Source organism: Narcine bancroftii, chromosome 1 (assembly GCF_036971445.1).
Source record: "Narcine bancroftii isolate sNarBan1 chromosome 1, sNarBan1.hap1, whole genome shotgun sequence".
Classification (NCBI taxonomy): Eukaryota; Metazoa; Chordata; class Chondrichthyes; order Torpediniformes; family Narcinidae; genus Narcine; species Narcine bancroftii.
The window spans coordinates 133,361,638-133,383,598 of NC_091469.1; the positions used below are offsets into that span (position 1 = coordinate 133,361,638).

At 39.2% G+C, this 21,961-nt stretch overlaps 1 protein-coding gene across 1 annotated transcript; it reads left to right on the top strand.

The window, feature by feature from the left end:
- Window positions 1-476: 476 nt before the first annotated feature.
- Window positions 477-20,175, top strand: rwdd (RWD domain containing 4). Its single transcript, XM_069940443.1, has 6 exons — window positions 477-607; window positions 2,870-2,950; window positions 14,104-14,213; window positions 14,676-14,826; window positions 15,697-15,808; window positions 19,676-20,175. Exons 1-6 carry the CDS (start codon window positions 584-586, stop codon window positions 19,780-19,782), a joined length of 585 nt encoding a protein of 194 aa, XP_069796544.1. The 5' UTR covers window positions 477-583; the 3' UTR covers window positions 19,783-20,175.
- Window positions 20,176-21,961: the final 1,786 nt, after the last annotated feature.

The window sequence follows — 21,961 nt, forward strand, 5'->3', positions numbered from 1 at the left end:
AACCCCAAAGGAAATGGGCCATTGACAATTTTTCTCAAGCAAAATATTTCAGTAACAAGGGGTTCTCAAACTTCCCTTCCCACTCACACACCACCTTAAGCAATCCCTTACTAATCACAGAGCACCGCCGCTGTAAATGTTCTTGAAGGTGGGGAGGGTTTTGCTTGTGAAATTCCTCCTGTACTTCCCTTCCACCTATCCAGCCATCCACGGTCGTGCTCTCTCTTCCTTCAAAGTGCATACATATCGCAAGCAGATGAGCAACCAGGAGCAAATGCAACCGGAACGTCAGAGCTGCCAGATGGCCCGAAGTGGATCAGTGGGGAGATCCTCCGGGATTCGTCGCCATACCAGCTGACGGCACTCAATCAAGGTCCCCTTTCCCGTTGAGGAAGTCTGCGTGGCACGTGACAGGAGCGGGCGACCGTGTCCCCAGCCACTGATTGGCCGAATGTTCCGTCACCGCGGCCAATGGTATGCGGCGCCGGGGGGGTCAAAGGGCAACAAAGTGGGGTCAGCCTGCGGGTCGGGTGCTGAGGTCTGGATGGAGGTCACTCCGCTTTGACGTGGCCGGGTAACCGTGATGGCGGCCAACGAAGACCAAACGGTGAGGGCCACGATGCAAGAAGGAGGGGAGGGGTGCACGCTCACCGCTCCGACCCAAAGTGGGGTGGAGTGGGGTGGGGTGGGGTGGGGTGGAGTGGGGTGGGGTGGGGTGGGGTGGAGTGGGGGGGGGGGGATGGGAGGAATGGAGATGGAGATGGGGATTGGGGGGGGAGATGGGGATTGGGGGGGGAGATGGGGATTGGGGGGGGAGATGGGGATTGGGGGGGGAGATGGGGATTGGGGGGGAGATGGGGATTGGGGGGGAGATGGGGATTGGGGGGGAGATGGGGATTGGGGGGAGATGGGGATTGGGGGGGAGATGGGGATGGGGGGTGAATGGGGATGAGTGGGGGGGGGAATGGGGATGAGTGGGGGGGCAATGGGGATGGGTGGAGGGGAATGGGGATGGGTGGAGGGGAATGGGGATGGGTGGGGGGGAATGGGGATGGGTGGGGGGGAATGGGGATGGGTGGGGGGGAATGGGGATGGGTGGGGGGGGAATGGGGATGGGTGGGGGGGGAATGGGGATGGGTGGGGGGGGAATGGGGATGGGTGGGGGGGAATGGGGATGGGTGAGGGGGGAATGGGGATGGGTGGGGGGGGATGGGGATGGGTGGGGGGGATGGGGATGGGTGGGGGGGGGATGGGGGTGGGTGGGGGGGGAATGGGGGTGGGTGGGGGGGGAATGGGGATGGGTGGGGGGGGAATGGGGATGGGTGGGGGGGGATGGGGATGGGTGGGGGGGGATGGGGATGGGTGGGGGTGGGGGGAATGGGGATGGCTGAGCCGGGATCTTCGCCGTCACCCGGCCCGCGCTCTCTTGGTCATTGGTTCATGTCAAAGTGCTGATGCCCAAGAACTTTCCTCCCCAGATTTCGGCTTCTGGAAACAAGACCTGGAGTTTCTGCGGGAAAGGAAACAGAATTTGTCTTTCAGGGTCATGATTTTTCATCAGAGAAGCACAAAAGTTGCAGACCCTGGAATATGGAGGAAGCAAAGAATTGCTGGAGGAACTCAACAGCCCAGGCAGAATCCGTGGGTGCAAATGGTCCAGAGTAAAACACAAAATTCTGCAGGCACTGTGATTGAGGTTTAAAAACGTAATGCAGGTCCTAAAGTACACTGTTTGACCTGATGAGTTTCTCCAGCAATGTGTTTTTATTTTAGTTCATCTTTTTGGGTCAGGGCCCTTTATTGAAACGGATATGGGGGGGGGGGGGTGGTGGTGGGGGAGGAAAGAAGCTGGGTAATGGACCTTGAGGTAAATGGTTGTAGGACAGCAGGTGTGAGAGGGATGGCCATGGGGAAGGGAGGGAGGAAAATTAGGAGGCAGGAAACAAGTTTGGGTATGTTTTATGGATTTTGGGCAGCTGATCATGAAAATTACCTTAAGATTTTTCTATCACTTACTGTTATTTGGATATAACCTATTTTTGTGATTTCCTGTCATATTTTAAGTCAACTAGTGTATTGCCTGCAAGGCAGTCTGTTTTGGTCAGTCTGGGCATGCACTCAGTGCAGGACAGGGTGAAGAAAAAATGGAAATGATGGAACCGGATGGGGTGGGGATTACAAAAAAGGGGGGGAAAAATCCTCTTGTTCAGTTTAAGGATGTTCAGCTTCTTTCACTTTGATGTGTAATTTGCTTTTTTTTTGTTGTAGATACTGATTTTTCCAACAATTGCTACCTTGTTCTTGGAGTTCCAATATCTAATAATTTGCTTTTTGCACCCTACAAGCTAGCATGGATGGAGTTTTGGAGCATGTTGTATTTTGTTTCCTTAGACAGTGCCCATTTTCTTCTTTTTGTAGCTTCAGAAAAAGAAATTAAAAAAAGCAAAATATATTTTCAATGATGTTGCTGCGCTGTCCCATCAAATTAATTTTGCTCTGAATCTGTGCTAATTGTTACTCTTTTAACTAGGTTAAAATTCCTTTCTAATGTGGATCCCATGGATAATAATTATAAAGGATGACTCACTTAAATGGAAATGCGGGATTCTAATGTAATGATCTTGTATTGAAAATATGAAGAAAAATTAATTGGATTGTTTAGACTGTACTTGATTTTCGACTTTATCTTTGTACTGTTTTTGAAGGGAAGGTCCACAAACTGCCATGCTCTTTTGGACAATTATGGAAAATCATTCTTGCTATAAGAAAATTTAATATGCTGGATGAATATGGAAATACTGTCAAGACCTGAGTAAAGCTGCATCTGGAGATGAATATTTTGATATAATTTTGAATTTGTTATTTTCAGATGGAGCTTGAAGCCTTGCGTTCCATTTATGAAGGAGATGAATGTTTTAAGGAACTTAGCCCAACATCTTTTCAATATCGGGTGAGTATTCAATGATTATTTGTTGCAAGTCCCAAACTACCTTTAAAAAGATATAACTTGAGTTTTAGTAATTATAAATTAATGTTCTTGCTGACTCCATCTTGGTCTATTGATTCTGTACTTCATTGTACTATATCACTGAGCAAAGATTTTGCTTCTTGAACAAGTTTGGGTATGTTTTATGGATTTTGGGCAGCTGATCATGAAAATTACCTTAAGATTTTTCTATCACTTACTGTTATTTGGATATAAACTATTTTTGTGATTTCCTGTCATATTTTTAAGTCTATTCAGCCTGCAAGGTAGGCTGTTTTGGTCAGTCTGGACATGCACTCAGTGCAGGTGCTATGCAAATGTTGTCTTGGGCCTGGCCACATTTAGTCAGGATATATGCAGATGAGCTATAATGCAGCTCACATTACAGATGCTGTGCATTATTGATATAGATCAAATGCTTGTTTTTTTAAATTTTTCACGCTATGAACCATATTAACCAAAACACACACAAACATTTCCCTCTTGAATATACATAGTGTCATTTTATCCCCTTTTTTCTTCCCTCCCTCCTTCCCACCCCCTTCCCTACCCACTAAATGTTCAACATATACAATAAACCCATTAAACAATGTCATCACACAATGAAAATAAACAAGAAAATTGTGTCATCTACTTTTACACACTGGGTCAGTTCATTTCGTATTCTTATTCTATCATTTTAGGGCGTGGAGGTCCGCGGTAGGCCCTCTCTGTTGTGTTCCATGTACGGTTCCCAAATTGGTTCAAATACTGTGACTTTATTTTTTAAATTGTATGTTATTTTTTCCAATAGAATACATTTATTCATTTCTATGTATCATTGCTGTACTCTGAGGTTCTATTCTGATTTCCAGGTTGACATTATACATTTTTTTTTGCTACAGCTAAGGCTATCATAATAAATCTTTTTTGTGTTTCATCTAATTTGAGGCCTACTTCTTTACTTGTATTACTTAGAAGAAAGATCTCTGGATTTTTTGGTATGTTGCTTTTTGTGATTTTATTTAATACCTGATTTTGATCTTCCCAAAACTTTTCCACTTTCTCACATGCCCAAATTGCATGTACTGTTGTTCCCATTTCCTTCTTACAGCAAAAACATTTATCTGATATTGTTGGGTCCCATTTATTTAACTTTTGGGGCGTGATATATAGCCTTTGTAACCAATTATATTGTATCATGCGTAACCTTGTGTTTATTGTATTTCTCAGTTCCGGAGCATTGCTTTTTCCATTTTTCATTTTTTATCTTTATGTTTAGATCTTGTTCCCACTTTTGTTTGGGTTTACAGCTTATTTCATCATTCTCTTTCTATTGCAGCTTGATGTACATGTTTGTTATAAATCTTTTAATTATCATTGTGTTTGTAATCACATATTCAAAGCTGCTTCCTTCTGGTAACCTCAGCCTGCTTCCCAATTTGTCCTTTAAGTAGGTTTTCAGTTGGTGGTATGCAAAAATTGTACCGTGAGTTATACCATATTTGTACTTCATTTGTTCAAAAGATAATAAATTATTTCCCAAAAAAACAATTTTCTATTCTTTTGATCCCTTTTCTCTCTCATTCTCTAAAGGAAAAGTTATCTATTGTGAAAGGGATTAGTTGATTTTGCATCAATAATAATTTTGGTAGTTGGTTATTTGTTTTTTTTCCTTTCTATGTGAATCTTCTTCCAAATGTTGAGCAGATGGTGCAGTACTGGTGAACTTCTATGTTGCACCAGTTTTTCATCCCACTTATAAAGTATATGTTCTGGTACCTTCTCCACTTTTTTATCTAGCTCTAACCTGTTTGATAAAATCTGATAGATATCTTAATTGTGCTGCTCTATAATAATTTTAACTTTTGGTAGCTGTAAGCCCCCTTGTTTGTACCATTCTGTTAATTTATCAAGCACTATCCTCAGTTTCCCCCCTTTCCATAAGAATTTCCTTATTATTTTCTTTAGCTCATTGAAGAATTTCTCTGTTAAGGAAATTGGTAACGATTGAAATAAGTATTGTATCCTTGGGAAGACATTCATTTTAAAGCAATTTACCCTTCCTATCAGTGTTGGTGGTAAATCTTTCCAATGTTCTAAGTCATCTTGTAATTTCTTCATTAATGGCTGATAATTTAAATTGTATAGATGGCCTAGATTATTATCTAGTCTAATAGCTAGGTATCTGATTGCTTGTGTTTGCCATTTAAATGGTGATTCTTTCTTAAACTTTGTGAAATCCACATTATTCATTGGCATCGCTTCACTTTTATTTGCGTTGATCTTGTACCCCTGCTATTTCTCCATATTCCTTCAATTTCTTATGTAATTCTTTTATCGATAATTCTGGTTCTGTTAAGTATGCTATGATGTCATCTGCAAATGGACTGATTTTATATTCCTTCTCTTTTATTTTTATCCCTTTTATTTTTTGTTCTTATCAATTCTGCCAAGGGTTCTATAGCTAAAGCGAACAGTGAGGGAGATAGTGGACATCCCTGCCTAGTTGACCTGCTTATTTTAAATTGGTTCGATTATATATCCATTTACTGTCACCTTCGCCAATGTTCCCTTATATAATGCTTTAATCCAATTAATATATTTCTCTGGTGGGTTGATCCTCTGTAGTAATTTGAACAAATAATTCCATTCTACCCTGTCAAAGGCTTTCTCTGCGTCTAAAGCAACCGCCACTCATGGTGTCTTATTTCCTTGCACTGCACGGATTAAGTTAATGAACTTACAGATATTGTCCATTTTTCGTCTTTTAATAAATCCAGTTTGATCTAGTTTTACTATTTTTGGTACAGAGTCAGCCAATCTGTTTGCTAATAGTTTTGCTATTTTATAATCTGAGTTAAGTAGAGATATTGGTCTACAATGCTGGTGTTAGTGGATCTTTCCCCATCTTTGGTATTACTGTAATTATTGCTGTTTTACATGAATCTGGCATGTTTTGTGTTTCTTCATTCTGGTTCATTACTTCCAGGAGAGGAGGAATTGGTAACTCTTTAAATGTTTTATAGAATTCTATTGGGAGTCCGTCCTCTCCAGGAGTTTTATTGTTCGGTAGCTTTTGTAATATATCCTGTATTTCCTCTATTTCAAATGGTTTTATCAATTTGTTTTGCTCCTCTTCTTGCAATTTCAGTAGTTCAATTTTAGCTAGAAACTCATCTATTTTGTCTTCTTTCTCTTCGTTCTCAGTTCGGTATAATTGCTCGTAGAATTCCTTGAAGTTTTCATTGATCTCTGTTGGATTATATGTAATTTTTTTGTCCTTTTTCCTTGATGCCAATACCGTTCTTTTAGCTTGTTCTGTTTTAAGCTGCCAAGCTGGTATTTTGTGCGTTTTTTTTTTCTCCTAGCTCATAATACTTCTGCTTTATCTTCATTATGTTCTTCTCCACCTTGTATGTTTGTAGTGTTTCATATTTTATTTTTTTTGTCTGCCAATTCTCTTCTTTTTGTTGTATCTTCCCTTGTTGCTAGTTCTTTTTCTGTACTTACTATTTCCCTTTCCAGCTGTTCTATTTCCCGCTTGTATTCCTTCTTCATCTTAGTTACATAACTTATTATCTGCCCTCTGATGAAGGCTTTCATTGCATCCCATAATATAAATTTATCTTTCACTGATTCCGTATTTATTTCAAAGTACATTTTAATTTGGCGCTCAATGAATTCTCTAAAATCCTGTCTTTTAAGTAGCATGGAGTTCAATCTACATCTATATGTTCTCGGAGGGATGTCCTCCAGCTCCATTGATAGTAACGGGTGAATGATCCGATGACAATCTAGCTTTATATTCCGTTTTCCTAATTCTTCCTTGGATATGGACTGACAACAGGAACAGGTCAATCCTTGAGCATGTTTTATGTCTACTTGAATAATATGAATATTCCTTCTCCTTTGGGTGTTGTCTCCTCCATATCTCCAAAAGTTGCATTTCCTGCATTGATTTAAACCATAAATTTGGCCACTTTTTTCTTTCTGCTAGTCTTTTGTCCAGTTTTATCCACCTTTGAATCCAAATTAAGGTTAAAGTCCCCTCCTTTCAATATATTCCCCTGCATATCTACAATCTTCAAAAAGATATCTTGCATAAACTTTTGATCCTCTTCATTAGGTGCATATATATTGACGAAATTCCAGAGTTCTGAATATATCTGATATTTTATCATTACATATCTTCCTGCTGGATCTATTATTTCCTCCTCTATTTTGATTGGTGCATTTTTATTGATTAATATAGCTACACCTCTGGCTTTTGAGTTGTATGATGCTGCCATTACGTGTCCTACACCCAGTCTCTCCTTAATTTATTATGTTCCACTTCCGTTAGATGCGTTTCCTGCATGAATGCTATAATCAATTTTTTTCTTTTTTCGGTAAATTTAATAGCCTCTTCCTTTTGATTTGGTTATGTATTCTGTTAATATTTATAATCTTATAGTTCAATATGGCCATTTCATACTTTGTTTACATCTCATTTCCGCTTCCTCACCACCACCTTTCCCCTTTTCCCCTTTTCCATTTCTGTTATTTTTTGAACGCACTGTATGACATTTCTAAAACATAAAATATTTCAACCATTCCCACATCTAAAATTCCCTTAACTCCAAGTGTCCCCCCCCACCTCTCACTGAGTTGCCCCTTGTCCCTTGCCGGGCAACCACAACTCCTCTCTCCATTCGGACTGCGAACCCATTCGCAAGTGTCAACTGATTTCGCAGTGACTTTTATTCTCTCCCACCCAACCCCCTCTAGAAAAGACTTTTATCTTCACATTACAACAAAGCTCCCCCTCGTTTCTTCTCTTTTTCCTTTCTTTTTATTTATTTATTTAAATTTAGCCCCTCTTTTTTTCCCTCCTCCCTTCCCTTTTCTTCCCTCCTTTAGTTCTTACTTATACATTATTTTTACTTTATTTTGTAGTTTGTTGTCATTCTTTGTTCTTGTTACATCTCTTCATCTCTCTTCCTGTCTTGCAGGTGTTCTGCAAATTCTCGTGCTTTCTCCGAATCTGAGAACAGTCTGTTTTGCTGCCACGGGATAACTATTTTAAGCACCGCAGGATATCTTAACATAAATTTATAGCCTTTCTTCCATAGGATCGATTTTGCTGCGTTAAACTCCTTCCTCTTCTTCAGGAGCTCATAACTTGTGTCTGGGTAGAAAAAAATGTTTTGACCTATTCCAGTGGTTTTTTTTGTCTTCTCTCATTTTATTCATTGCCTTCTCCAATATATTTTCTCTTGTCGTGTATCTCAGAAATTTTACTAAAACGGATCTTGGTTTTTGTTTTGACTGTGGTTTCGGGGCTAATGTTCTGTGTCCCCTTTCTATTTCCATTCCTTCTTGTATTTCTGGCATTCCCAGGACCTTGGGGATTCATTCTATTATAAATTCTTTCATATCTTTGCCTTCTTCACCTTCCTTAAGGCCCACTATCTTTATATTGTTTCGCCTACTATAGTTTTCCATTATATCTATCTTCTGAGCTAACAACTCCTGTGTTTCTTTAACTTTTTTGTCACTTTCTTTTTAAGTCGTTCACTTCCATTTCTACCGCCATTACACGTTCTTCCACATTTTCTAATCGTTTCCCTATATCTGCTTTGACCAGCTCTATTCTACTCACTTTTTCTTCTGTACTTTTCATTTTTCTTTTCATTTCACTAAATTCTAGTGTCAGCCATTCTTTTAATCCTTTCATTTGTTCTTGAAATTTTTTTAAAATCTATGTACTGTCCATTCATTTTACCTCCTATTCCTCTGTCAGAGCTTGGTGTTCTCCTTCTTCTGTGTCTGCTCTTGGGTTTGTGTCTTCTATTTCTCTTCCTTGTATCTGTGTCTCTTCTGACTTTCTTGTTGGGCTGTTTGTCTCAGTTTGTTGGGTAATTTTTTTTCCATGGTGTCTTGATGTTGGTCCTCTTCTTCTGGGTTGGTTATCTGTTGTTTCTCTAGTTTCCTTTTTTCTTTCTCACCCCTCCCGTTCCTGTTGTTTTCTTTATCCAGCTGGGAGCCCTGCTGTCGGGTCTCTCTCAGCTGTTCATGCTGTGGAGTTTCACTCCACAGCTGGTCCCCCCTCCCGTCGGTGTTGTCCTTGTCATGCGCAGTTGTGCACCCCTGTTTGGCTCTGTGAGTCATTTTTGCAGTCCTGCCGTTAGTGGGTTGCGACCCTGCAGGGTCTCCACTAACCTCGGGGAGTGGGCTCCTTTCCATGGCAGGTCCCTGCTTTATCGTCCAGGTAAGGCCTTCATCTTTCACTTCCTGCGTCTTTCTTTCGATCAAATGCTTGTTGATGCACATTTTCTTCAGGTAATAGCATAATGAGTTCTACTTAACGATAGCATTTATTGTTTTCTATACAGTCAATGATGCAGCAGCTGCAATACATTCTGTTATATTTGTGGCGAGTATACACTTATAAGGGCATGAATGCCCTTATTAAGAAAGCCTATAAGCTCTACTCGGTTGTAAAATTGTTGAACAAGACAAACCATGGGCTCCTCACAATTGTAGTGCAACATGTGCTGTCAACATGAGAGTTTGGTTTAGAGGTACTTGGAAGTCGATGCCATTTACAGTCCCAATGATATGGTGAGAACAGAAGGATTACATGACAGACTATTACTTCTGTCTGTCTGATGTACCTGGCTTCTCTGCTAAAAATAAGATATCTATTGAATATCCCAAACTTCCTTCAGCCATGAGACCAGTGCCACATTACAACAGTTTGCCAGTTCCGAAGCCACCAAAGACATGGAGCCAAGATGAGGCAAGTAAAAATTTCTCAATGAATGAACTACATGTGAAAAATGACACTGATCCAGATGTTGAACTGTTTATGCCTGGTTATCCTCATCTGATAACACTGCCAGAATTAAATGACCTGGTCAGGGACTCGCTTTTGTCAAAAGGAAAAGCAGAAGTGCTTGGTTCAGAACTGCAAAGATGGGGTTTTCACCAGCTTTGAAAATTTCTGTCTTTCGGAGCGGTCGTGTATTTGCCAAACATTTTGCAGGTTGACCATCTCTGTTTCTGTACTGACGTTGATGGGTTGTTCACAGCTTTGGGTTGTGTGCGTGACCCGCAAATATGGTATCTTTTTTAGATTCATCAGAGTTCAACCTAAAAGCTGTCCTGTTATGCGATGACAATATCCACCCTTCAGTATCCATTGGCATGCAGTGCATATGAAAGAAACCTACGATAACATGGAACTGTTGTTGAAACATGTACAGTACCTCCGGAACATCTGTGATGATCTAAAAGTATTGGCACTGCTATTGGAAATGCAGCTCAGATATAGCAAGTACCGTTGAATGGAATAGCCACGCTAAAGAATCATTGAAAAGAATTGGACATTCTGTAGTAAGCATTTGGTTCCAGGTCAGAAAAGTGTGGCACATCAAAGTGTTGACGCATCAAAGATTGATGAAAGATTTAAGTGAAAGCAATGAACAAGGAAGGTGACAGATTTTGCTATTTGAGATGGATGCTTTCAAGAATAACTGATGCCAAGATTGAGGAAGGCAAATTTTTTTGGTCCACAAACCTGTCACGTTATCTGAAGATCTGCTAGTGAGGCCGGAGAAAATAGCATGGAAGGCATTTAAGGGTGTTGAGATTTTCTTGGAAACAGTAGAGCACTAAACTACATCCAACTGATTGACAACATGATTCAACCAGGCAAAACCATGAAATGCAACATGTCACTGAAAATTCATTTTCTGCATTGGACTTCTTCCCTGATTATCTTGATGTAGTCCCATGTTACAGCAAATCAAAAATTGCCTTTATGTTCAACTTGCAGTCGTCTATCATAAACCCACTTGTTTTCAGGAAGAAATGTTTGGGGGGGCAGAAAAAAATTGTTGTCCATAGTATTTTGGGATGCTGCATTCATCTGTGAAAGATTCGTTGGTGCAGGCAGAATTTCCATGTGTTTAATGATGACATCAATCAAATAAAATAAGCATGCAAAAACATATTCTATTTTTTTCCTTAAATTGTAAGCTATTTTCTCCAGGGGAACACAGCTATGCATTTCTGCATTCTACCAGGCTATGTCCAGAAGGGAATCAGACTTCCAGGTATCTGCAATACATTTCCTGGCCACTGCTAATGCAATCTTAAGAAACTCTAATTGGCACCTGGTCAGCCTCATTTTAGGTCTATATTTCCTAGAAGAAACAATTCTGGACTTGGTGGCAATTGTTTCCCAATAATCTGGTTTAATAACATTCTTAAATTGTCCCAAATGGTTTCAGTTTAGAGCATAACCAGGTAGAATGTAAAAAACCACCTGCTTCCTCCCAGCATCTGAAACAAATATCAGATGTATTAGAATTTAATTTATGCAGTTTATGTGGGGTAGGATATAGCTGATACAAAAAAATTATATTGTGCCAGTCTATATATCTTGTATTAATTATAAAGCGGGAGTTATACGATCTTGACAAATCAGATTAGGTCATCATTAATACTAATATTAAAGACTGATTCCCATCACTCCCGCTTACGAGTACCCGATTGATGTCAAAAGCACATTACTTTGTGATTCCCTTTCGAATTAGAATCTCCAATTCACTGCACTCTGGTAAAATCATGGTCATACAATACATTTTTTTTTTAGAAAAAGCTCTTAATTGAAAGTAACAGAGGATTGTATTTTTTATTATGGTTATTACATTTATTTTTTAACTGTTCAAATGACATTAATTGCCCTTGTACATAGCAATCGTCTACATATCTGATCCCTTTACAGGACCAGGCATATAGAATTAAATTGTCCATAGTTAAAGGAATTTTAACTTTGAATTTAATTTTGAATCAATGGCATATTAAGAGTTTTTTTTCCTTGAACCAAATAAATTATTCAATTTATGCCAGATATCCAAAATGGGCTTTATTGATGGTGCCTCATTTTCAGTAGGAATAAATTTAGTATCCCAGGGGGATCACTCCGCTGACTATCCACCAACAGCTCCACCATCGACCTAATAAAGAGGACCAAATTCCTTGGCATGTACCTGACGGAGAATCTCTTCTGGTCCCCCAACACCAGATCCATTGCCAAGAAGGCCCAACAATGCCTTTACTTCCTGGGGAGGTTGAGGAAAGTCCAGCGTCCACCCTCCGCCCTTACTGCTTTCTACAGGGGAGCATCCTGTAACTGCACCACCCCAGAATGCAAGTCACTGCAGCAGATAGTAAAGACTCCTGAGGGGATTATTGGGATCTATCTTCTGCCATGATAGACATTTATAATAGCTGCTGTTTGCAGAAAGCCATGAACATTGTGAATGACTCCATATGTCCCTCCTGCAATCTATTCTTCCCTCTGCCATCCGGGAAGAGGTACCGAAGTGTTTCGGCCCTTGTGACCAGATTGTGAAAGTTTTTTTTGCCCCAAGCCATGAGGCTTCTGATCTCCAGTGATACAGGGCTAGCATTTGTAACATGTTATTTATAAGTGATATGTTATTTATATTTTAAAAAAAAAAGTTTCTGTTTTAATTTAGCTATGTAGATAACCAGCTCCACAGTCCAGGGAAACACTATCTCGATTTCACTGCGTACTGCAATGGTTATGGTATGAATGACAAATAAACGTGACTTGACTTGATTCTGCCACTCTCTCCGACTTAATGCAGTTCAATTTCCACCCATGAAGGCTTGTCAATTTTATAATTTAAAGAAAAAATACAATATGTTTTTGCAGGTATGACAGCCATATCTACCAATACAGGGTTGAATATTTAGGCACTCGCAATATTTTAGAATTTTTATCTTTCCTCCCATATTTGTGATCTAGGTAAAAAGGAACTGGACATCTGAGCTAGAATCCAAATCCCAACAGTTCCTTTTCCTTTCTTTTCTCTGTCCTTTCTTATTCAGTTCTTTTCAAGGAGGCTTTTGTTTGGGGGCTATTTTTTGTGGAAATTTGAACAATCTGTACGAGTGAGTCCTTTTCATTTATATATATATTAATGATTGATATTTGTTTGATCATAAAATTAAAATAAATTCTTCCAAAAAAATGTGTATACCTTTTATCATGAGAGTGACTTTGAGTACAGTTGCATTTGGAAGAAAAGGGACAAAACAATTGCCCATAGCAATTCATTAGAATAATCTTGAAGTGCAAACTGCAATGAAGAAGCATCATCTGACTGAAACTACCCCATGTAAACATTTGGTCGCACCTGATCTGATAGTTTATTTGTTCTATCCACGCCTTCCCACTTTCTCTGCTTCAAGATACAGGCTTGTTTTATTCTCTCCTGGTTTTGACTAAAGGATTTGGATCTGAAATATTAACTCTTTTTTTTCAACATTCTGCCTGATCTCTGGAATATTTTCTATAATCTTATCTCATTGAAGTTTCAACCTATCCATAGAAATTCTGTGTAATTTTTTTTATTGACTTTGAAAATGCAATTGCTTCTAATCAGACACAAATATGATCATTTTCACCAACGCATCACTTGCCTATTGCAGACCGGCTTTTATTTTAATGGACTAGAGAAAGAAAATTGGGTGGATTCTGCAACATTAATGTCATCTACAGCACTCGATAATTGCATGGTGACAAAATTGAAATCATTGTACCCTTCGCCTCCCATACTTCAGCTTGTGCCTTCTCTTGGCTATTCTTCTTCTTCTTTGGCTTGGCTTTGCGGACGAAGATTTATGGAGGGGGTAAATGTCCACGTCAGCTGCAGGCTCGTTTGTGGCTGACAAGTCCGATGCGGGACAGGCAGACACGGTTGCAGCGGTTGCAGGGGAAAATTGGTGGGTTGGGGTTGGGTGTTGGGTTTTTCCTCCTTTGCCTTTTGTCAGTGAGGTGGGTTCTGGGGTTTTCTTCAAAGGAGGTTGCTGCCCGCCGAACTGTGAGGCGCCAAGATGCACGGTTTGAGGCGATATCAGCCCACTGGCGGTGGTCAAAGACAGGTGCAGGATCTGACAAAATGCTAACCTCTATGTAATAAATTAATGGGCACTGATTGGTAAATGTTTTACAATGCATTCAATCCTTATTTATAAATGTTTCATTATAATTTGTATTTGGAATGTTGTTACTTCGTAACTTGTGTTAAATTTAACTTTTTAAAAATTCACTTTAGATAGGTAACCTTGGCGACTCCAAAGCCTTCCTGCTAGAAATTTCATGGCCTGAAATGTATCCAGAGCTGGCCCCAGACATATCACTGAATGCCTTCTTCAATAATACCATGTAAGAGTTCCAATCGGGTTTAGTGCAGAACGCTAAATGGCTTTCTTAATCTCAATTCAGTTTTCAAAGCATCTGTAATATTCTTCATGAATTAATCTTGATGTAATTTTGAACTAGTGTTCTTAAATTTAAGGCTTCTGTACTTTTTTTTTAAATTATAGGTATAACAATTCGATAAGATATCTTCAATTTAATGCTCTGTCTGGTCCCAGTGTGACTTGTGGCTGACATTATAGATCTTTTTTTGGCCGTATGGTTTAAAGTCCGTATTTGTGCAGAATTTAACATAAACCAACCGAGAGAAACTATTTAAAAATGACTTACCTGTGTGTACAGAACTGGTTAGAATCTATTGAATCATTCTTATCAAGTAAAGCTCACAACTTAAATTGCACTCTTATTTGATAATTCCATTAGTCAAGCCATCAGGTCACATTTTTTACATGTTTATGTTCTCTTCAGTTCTGCATCAGTAAAGCAAGATATAATAGCAAAGCTGCATGAGCAGGTAGAAGCAAACCTTGGAACTGCCATGATTTACACACTGTTTGAATGGGCGAAAGAAAATCAAGAGCAGCTCATGGAAAACCATCAACCAATAGTCAATACAGTGGTAAGTCTCTAATGTAACAAAATCCTTGGGAGATGGGGAAATCTCATTTTATCCCTGACAGCGTTATGTTGTCACAAAAATGTTACATCACAAATTTGTTTTATGGTGTGATTATATGACTGAAATTTTAAGAAATGTATATTTACATTGAAATGTAATGTGGTTTGTAAAACGTAGGTCTGTCAGGATTTGAATTGTCCTTTGTTGGTCTAATCTTTGAACGGGAGGTTGAAATTAAATCTGCTGGTGTTTTGACAGAAGTGAACAAACTTGCATTTTTAAAGTGACTTTCACAGTGAATTATGCCTTTTTTTAAAATGAATTTATTTTTAAAATTTTGATTTAGAGATAGAGCAGCGCATCAGCCACAAGCCCGTGCCACCCAAATACTCCAATGAACCTACAAACCCTGTATGTTTTTTTTTTTGGGGAAGGTGGGAGGAAGCCAGAAAACCCAAAACCCCAGAGGAAACCCATGCAGACCCTGGGAGAATGTACAAACTCCTTATAGACAGTGACAGATTTTAAACCAGATTGCTGCCGCTGTAAAGGCATTGTGCTAAGTTAACCGTGTTACCCTTTTTGTTGTCATATAGAAGATGTAAGCCAATTAAATAAATTTATAATGTCGGTTTTTAAGGGTATTGTTCTATTATAAATGTTAGTCAGAATCAGGCCACCTCCCAATCTCAACATTTTCCTGCCCTTCTTTGGGGAAAAAAACCTAAAATCTTTGGAGAATAAGGGAATGCTTACTGTTTAGTCACACAAATCTGGACATGCTTGTAGTAAACATGAACTATTTGTAAGACAGGTTATAAATAATTATTTTAATCTTATTGCATTTGTTTGAAAAAAAAATTCTTGTAGAGCACATCAACAAATGAAAATTCTGTACCTTCAAATACTTCTGTGGCTAAGAAGAAAGAGAAAAAAGAACAGCTATCAAAGGCCCAAAAGAAAAAAATGGCTGATAAGACAGGTTTGAAATTTTGCTATGAAGTGTTGCATTTTACTAAATGTTGTTTGAATGTAATGAAGCTTTGTGGGTTTTTTTTTTTTTTGCTGCTTCTGCAATGTATTTAGTAATTGGGAAGAAGAAAAGTTTATGCAGTTTAGCTTTCTAGCTTTGCTTGTATGCATTGCAAGGTTGTTGTAAAATGGCTCTGCTATCCTGTTACTGAACTTGATTTCCTTCAAGGATATATTTATGGATTGTCTGATTCTTCTACTTCTGCTCACTTCTATACTAAAAGGGGCTCTGAGTTGACACTAGCATATATTGTACAAATTGTTAAATTTGTTCATTGTGGATATATTCAAGTCATCAAGTTTATTGTCAAGTCAAGGATTGTACAAGTACAACCTATTGAAACGGTGCTTTTTGGTCCTTGGTGCAAGACAAACAAACACCCAACTAGACTTGACACACATATAGAGAAATGATACATATGCAGGACAAATATATAAATATTATTTTGTACAAATGAGAGTTTTATATGGTTAATGTGAGCAGATCCTTTGGTGGTTTAGCATTCTCACTGCCTGTGGGAAGAAGCTGTTCCTCAGCCTTGTGGTGCTGGCTCTCATACTCTTGTATCTCTTCCCCAATGGAAGCAGCTGAAAGATACTGTGTGCAGGGTGGAAGGGGTCCTCAATGATTTTGTGCACGCTCTTCAGACGACGATTCCAGTAGATAAAGTCAATGGGGGAGGGGTGGGAAGAGGGAGAGGGAGTCTCCCGTGATCCTCTCTGCCGTACTTATGGTCTTGTGGATTGACCTCCAATCCATTTCTCTGCAGCAACCGTACCACACTGTGATGCAGTCAGCCAAGACACTCTTGATAGCGCTCCTATAGAAGGTTGGCATAATGATGATAGCCTTGCCCGCTTTAGTCTTTTCAGGAAGTGCAGTCACTTTTGTGCCTTCCTGACATGTGAGGTGTGTCCATGATAGGCATCCAGTTAAGAGAACTCCAAGGAACCTGGTGCTCTACACTCTCTCTACTACAGAGGTGTTGATTTGTATTGGAGGGTAGTCCTTCCTGGTCCTCCTGAAGTCAAGTTGTTACCCTCATGCCATTTTATGAAATTTTCCATCTCATCATTGTTACTGATGAAGCCAGCTACTGTTGTATCATCTGCAAACCTGATCCCACTGTTGGAGCTGAACCTGGTGATGCAATTGTGGGTCAGTAGTATGAACAGGAGCAGACTGAGGTATGCTACTGCTGAGTGTGACAGTGCTCAACGTTCTGCTACCAACTCGGATAGATTGTAGTCTTTCCATTGTCCAGGATCCAGATGCAGAGAAGGTGTTGAGTCCCAGAGTTGTGGCATTTTCTAATGTCCATTCAGCTTGGCTTTTGAATGTTGATCTTCACTTGTGCCTATACCTCCTCCCTCAGCCCAAAACAGTCCTTCCAAGTGAAGCAACATTTCACTTGTGAATCTGTAGGAGTCGTCTACTGCATGTGGTGCTCCTGTTGTGGTCTCCTCTAAATTGGGGAGACTGAACGCAGACTGGGAGATCACTTTATTGAGCACCGCTGCTTTGCCCACTGCAATAGCGTAGATCTTCCAGTGGCTACCCATTTCAATTTCCCCATCCCATTCCCTTGTTGACATGTCTGTCCATGGTCTCATTCACTGCCAGTAAATTGGAGGAACATCTCATCTTCCAACTGGGCATCCTTCAATCAGATGGCATTAATATCAACTTCATCAGCCACCTTCTCCCCCCACACCCCACCCTCAGTTGTCTCTCCTTCCCCTGTCTCCTTTCATACAGACATAATAATAAATTCTTACCTTGTCCTTTATCATATCCAATTAAAAACTTTTGTTTGTCTGGATTCCTCCACAATTATTTGAATTCTGAGACCTTTGAGACTTCCTGCTTCTGGCTTTTTTCCTTGAAGGGCTCAGGCCTGAAACGTTGGCAATATATCTTTGTCTTCTATAGACACTTAAAAGACTGGTTGAGTTTTTTCATCATTTTGATGTGTTTTATTCCTAATGTATTGTGCTCATAACTAGAGCAGCATTTTAATATTTTTTTAAAGTTTAGTCATATAGCACAGTAATGGGCCATTTTGACACACGAGTCCATGCTACCTAATTAACCTACACCCGCAGTATGTTTTGAATGAAAGGAGGAAACCAGAGCCTCTGGGGAAAACCCACGCAGGCAGGTACAAAATCCTTGCAGACAGAGTGGGATTCAAACCCCTGACCCAATCACTAATTGCCTCGCCAACCATGCTGCCCCTAATTAATGTCTCTATTTGTAAAGTCCAGGATTATTGAATACATCAAAGCTATCTGGTAGTGTGAGTAGTAATTAGGATGCAAGATGGCTTCAAGAGCCCACAGAGAAGCTTAGAAAGAGGGCAACAATACGGTGAATGGTACACAGTGTAGGAAAGATTCTGTTATCCATTCCCAATAGAATAAAATAGAAATGCAGTTTTTTTTTTAAAAGGGGAGATATTGGGAAATGTTAATGTTCAAAAAAGCAAGTGACAAGGTTTCAAGGACTACTTAATGTCCTTGGGTGGGGGTGGTGGGCGGGGGGGTGGTGGGAGGAGAAAAACATCCTTGCTATCCAAGAAATCCTTGGTAAAGGAGCATCAGGAACACACAGGGCACATGCAGTTAATATGATAGGAGAATGCAGAGGCCATTTTCCTTTTGGCATACCAGGCAGCCCCATCCCACATTCTTTAGTCACTTTAGAATAGAATCTACTGAATTTGATTGGAAACAGAATACCCTCAACTGCAAGTGGCTGCCAAATTAGATCAAAGGATGCTCTTTTTTTCCCAAAAAAAGTTGTATGGTGGCCCATTCCCATAATGAACACTGGTATAAAGATTTGTTCATTCACTTACTTGTATATTCATAGATCTATGTTTTGGTTTCCAATCTGACACTTGACAAATATTTCCATGATCAGGAGATGGAATCTTTCCTCATATTTTCTTACTGCTTAAAGTTCTGTTCTTGGCATGTATATCTTTGTAAAAAGCTATTTTTGCCAGAAAGATCTTGAAAGGATTCCAGCCGAAGGAGCATTGAACTTGGAGCACTGAGAATCAACATCCCATTCACTTTAATTTATTTTCTTTATTATTAAAAGATGCAGAGTCAAATTTGATTGTGTTCACAAAGGAAGTATTGGGACAAACTCTTGATTATTAATGACAATCTACCAAAAACAAACTCTTCCTACTCCATATTTCTCTTATCCATGTGCCTAATAGTCTCTTGTTGATCCAGCCTTCACCTCCACCCCTGGCCAGGCATTCCACAACTCTGTGTGGTGGTGGGGGGTGGGGGAACTAAATGCCTCTCTTCATTTTGTATGGATGTCTTCTGATGTTTGCTGCTCCCACCCTGGGAAATAAGAGGGCTGGCTGTCTACCTTGTAATAATCTTGTAGACCTCTAAGTCGCCTCTCATCCTTGGAGAAAAGCCTTTGCTCTGTTGACCTTACCTCATAAGTCCAATCCAATCCAGGCAACATCCTGGTAAACCACCTCTGCACTCTGTTCATGGCTTCCACATCCTTCCTGTAATGAGGTGACCAGTACTGAACACTAATTCTACCCTCACCAGAGAGTTATAGAGCTAATGTTCTCAAAGCCAGGTTGTTTGCTTAATCTCAGTTTAAAGCCTCACTGGAAATGCTAGCCAAAAATGCACGCAATGGAGTTGAAAAACCTGCAGAGTAATGTGGGATCCCAGGAAGGAAAGGTGAAAGAGATGTTTCTCAAATAAACAATTGCTATTGCATGAATCTTGCTGTCAGAATAATTTTCAGTTCTGTACATGACTTTTCTATTAGATAATCGAGGGGAGCTGCCACGAGGATGGAATTGGGTGGATGTCATTAAGGTAAAGCATAAACTTTTTATTGTTAAGAAATGCAATGTTATAAGGAGTAGTTTTTAAACTGACTACAAGATGAGACTGAAATTGTCAGTATTTTGGCAAAATAATGTGTTAGATTTGATCAAAAGTGAATCAATGCTGCTTCATTTAAATGTTAATTCATTTTAAAATTGCATATTAATTTTAAGTATTTAAATTACTAATATATTTTTCCACTTCTCTCAAATCTGCTGATGCCTAATGGATGACTGGATCTGCAGCATGTAAGTCATTAATTTGTTTTTGAAACATTACCTACAAAAGTATAATTTGTCCTGTGTAGGCTGTTGGGCTCAACTAGACTGACATAAATGTCACATCTACAAAAATGGGTCAGGGCTTGGAATCCTGCAGTGATTGACTCACTTCCTTACACATCAAAGCCTCTCCAGGAATAAATTGCAGTCTCCATGATATCGTCTCTTGTCTGGATGAATGCTGCTCCAAGCATACTCAAAGAGGCCTAACTATTCCCATGATAAAGTTGCCTACTGAATTAGCGCCCCAAACATTCTTTTGCTCTGCTACCTTATCATGGTGTGGTTGTACCAACTACAAAATGCATTGCAATTAACTCCCAAGCCCACAATGTTTACCAGCAAAGACAGGCAGTATGTACATAGGAAAACCAACAGTTGCAGATTTTCATCCAAATTCTACTCCATTTCTGACTTGGAACTGAAACCCCATTTACTCCTTCATCATCCCTCTACCTGCATCTCAGAGCTATCAATTGCTGTACCTTCAGAAGGATTAAGAGATTCAGGAGGATAGTTTGCATTTTTCAAAATTGAAGGTAATTTTGGTTTGGCAACAGTAGTCTTGCCAGTGTTGTTCACATTGAGATAAATTAATTTTTAAAAATATTTGTTGAAATTTACTGAGAATTGGACCACACTCTTTGTCTTGAAGAGAATCCTGATCAAGCTAATGTCAATTTGTAAACTTTCCTTTTGAGTCAAAATTTCTGACACATGACTAATCTTTTATTGCCATTTAACCAAGGGATATTGGGGAGGAGGCAGGTGGAAATTTTCATTCCACCTCACTTGATCTTCTTTATTCATCCAGGTTTGGCTGTGCATTCTTTAACACAAGTTCCCCAAACTTCCCTTTTCTATTTCATGCCTGCTTCAACTCCAATTTAAATGACTTCAACTTCTTTTGCCTTTATTATCCCAACTTTAATTTCATTTGGTTCTTATTGAGAGAGCCATATAAATTTGTGAAATATATCAAAAGACATTGCTATTTAAAAATTGAATGCATAAGCATTAAAGATGGTCAGGATTAGAAACTGTTTCAAGATTTTTTTTAAATTAATAAGTCTAAAACTTGCCTTAAAAGTATTTTAGCTTATGAAATGGAGTTGCATAGGGAAATGTATTTAGAATGATTCAAACCTGTTGTGCTTCATTTTCCTTTAACGTTTTCTAATTTTATTGGTTTGCAGTTGAGCAAAACTGGCTGCAAAGATGATGACTAACTCAAGTTTGTGGATTGGTGTGAACTTTTGAATGTAAGATTTATTTTTCTGGAGCACATTCATTTCTTGTGGAACATCTCTGGTAAATTAACAGCACCTTTGGTATGAAATTATTGTGTATCTTGTACCTCCTCCAGATAGCTGCAGATTACAAAGGTACTCAAGTGCACTAAACATCATCTCAATCAATGTGTCCATTTACAAAGCAAATAAAATCTGCTGACTTGACCACACATTAACTGAATGCTCCAGGGCAACTATTATGTGCAAAGTCTATCTGTTAGTGATCTTTTAAAATTTTAAAGCCATGACTCAACACTTTGATAACAATGTTTGATAACATTGAAACATTTACCATTTTGCTGTAATGAAAATGTTGCAGACTGTCCATCCCATCTTTGATATTCATAATTATCGCTGAGTGAAATAATCCAAAACATTTGGGTTTCTGGAGATATTCAGGATTTTAATAAAGCATCAGATATTTTTATTAATGTGAACTCCTTTTATTATAAAGTAGGAAATCTTGCATTGCACAAACATGAAATGATGTAGCATGTTATTTGTCAAATAATAGTCCATACCCATAGAAAAAATTAAAATAGATTGTCAGCTGTTTGGCAGACCATAATGAAGTTTACTCGATGAGTTTTCTGGCAATGATTTAAGTAGAGCAAGGTTCAGCGTTGGGTGCTCCTGCTGGTTATAACTCAC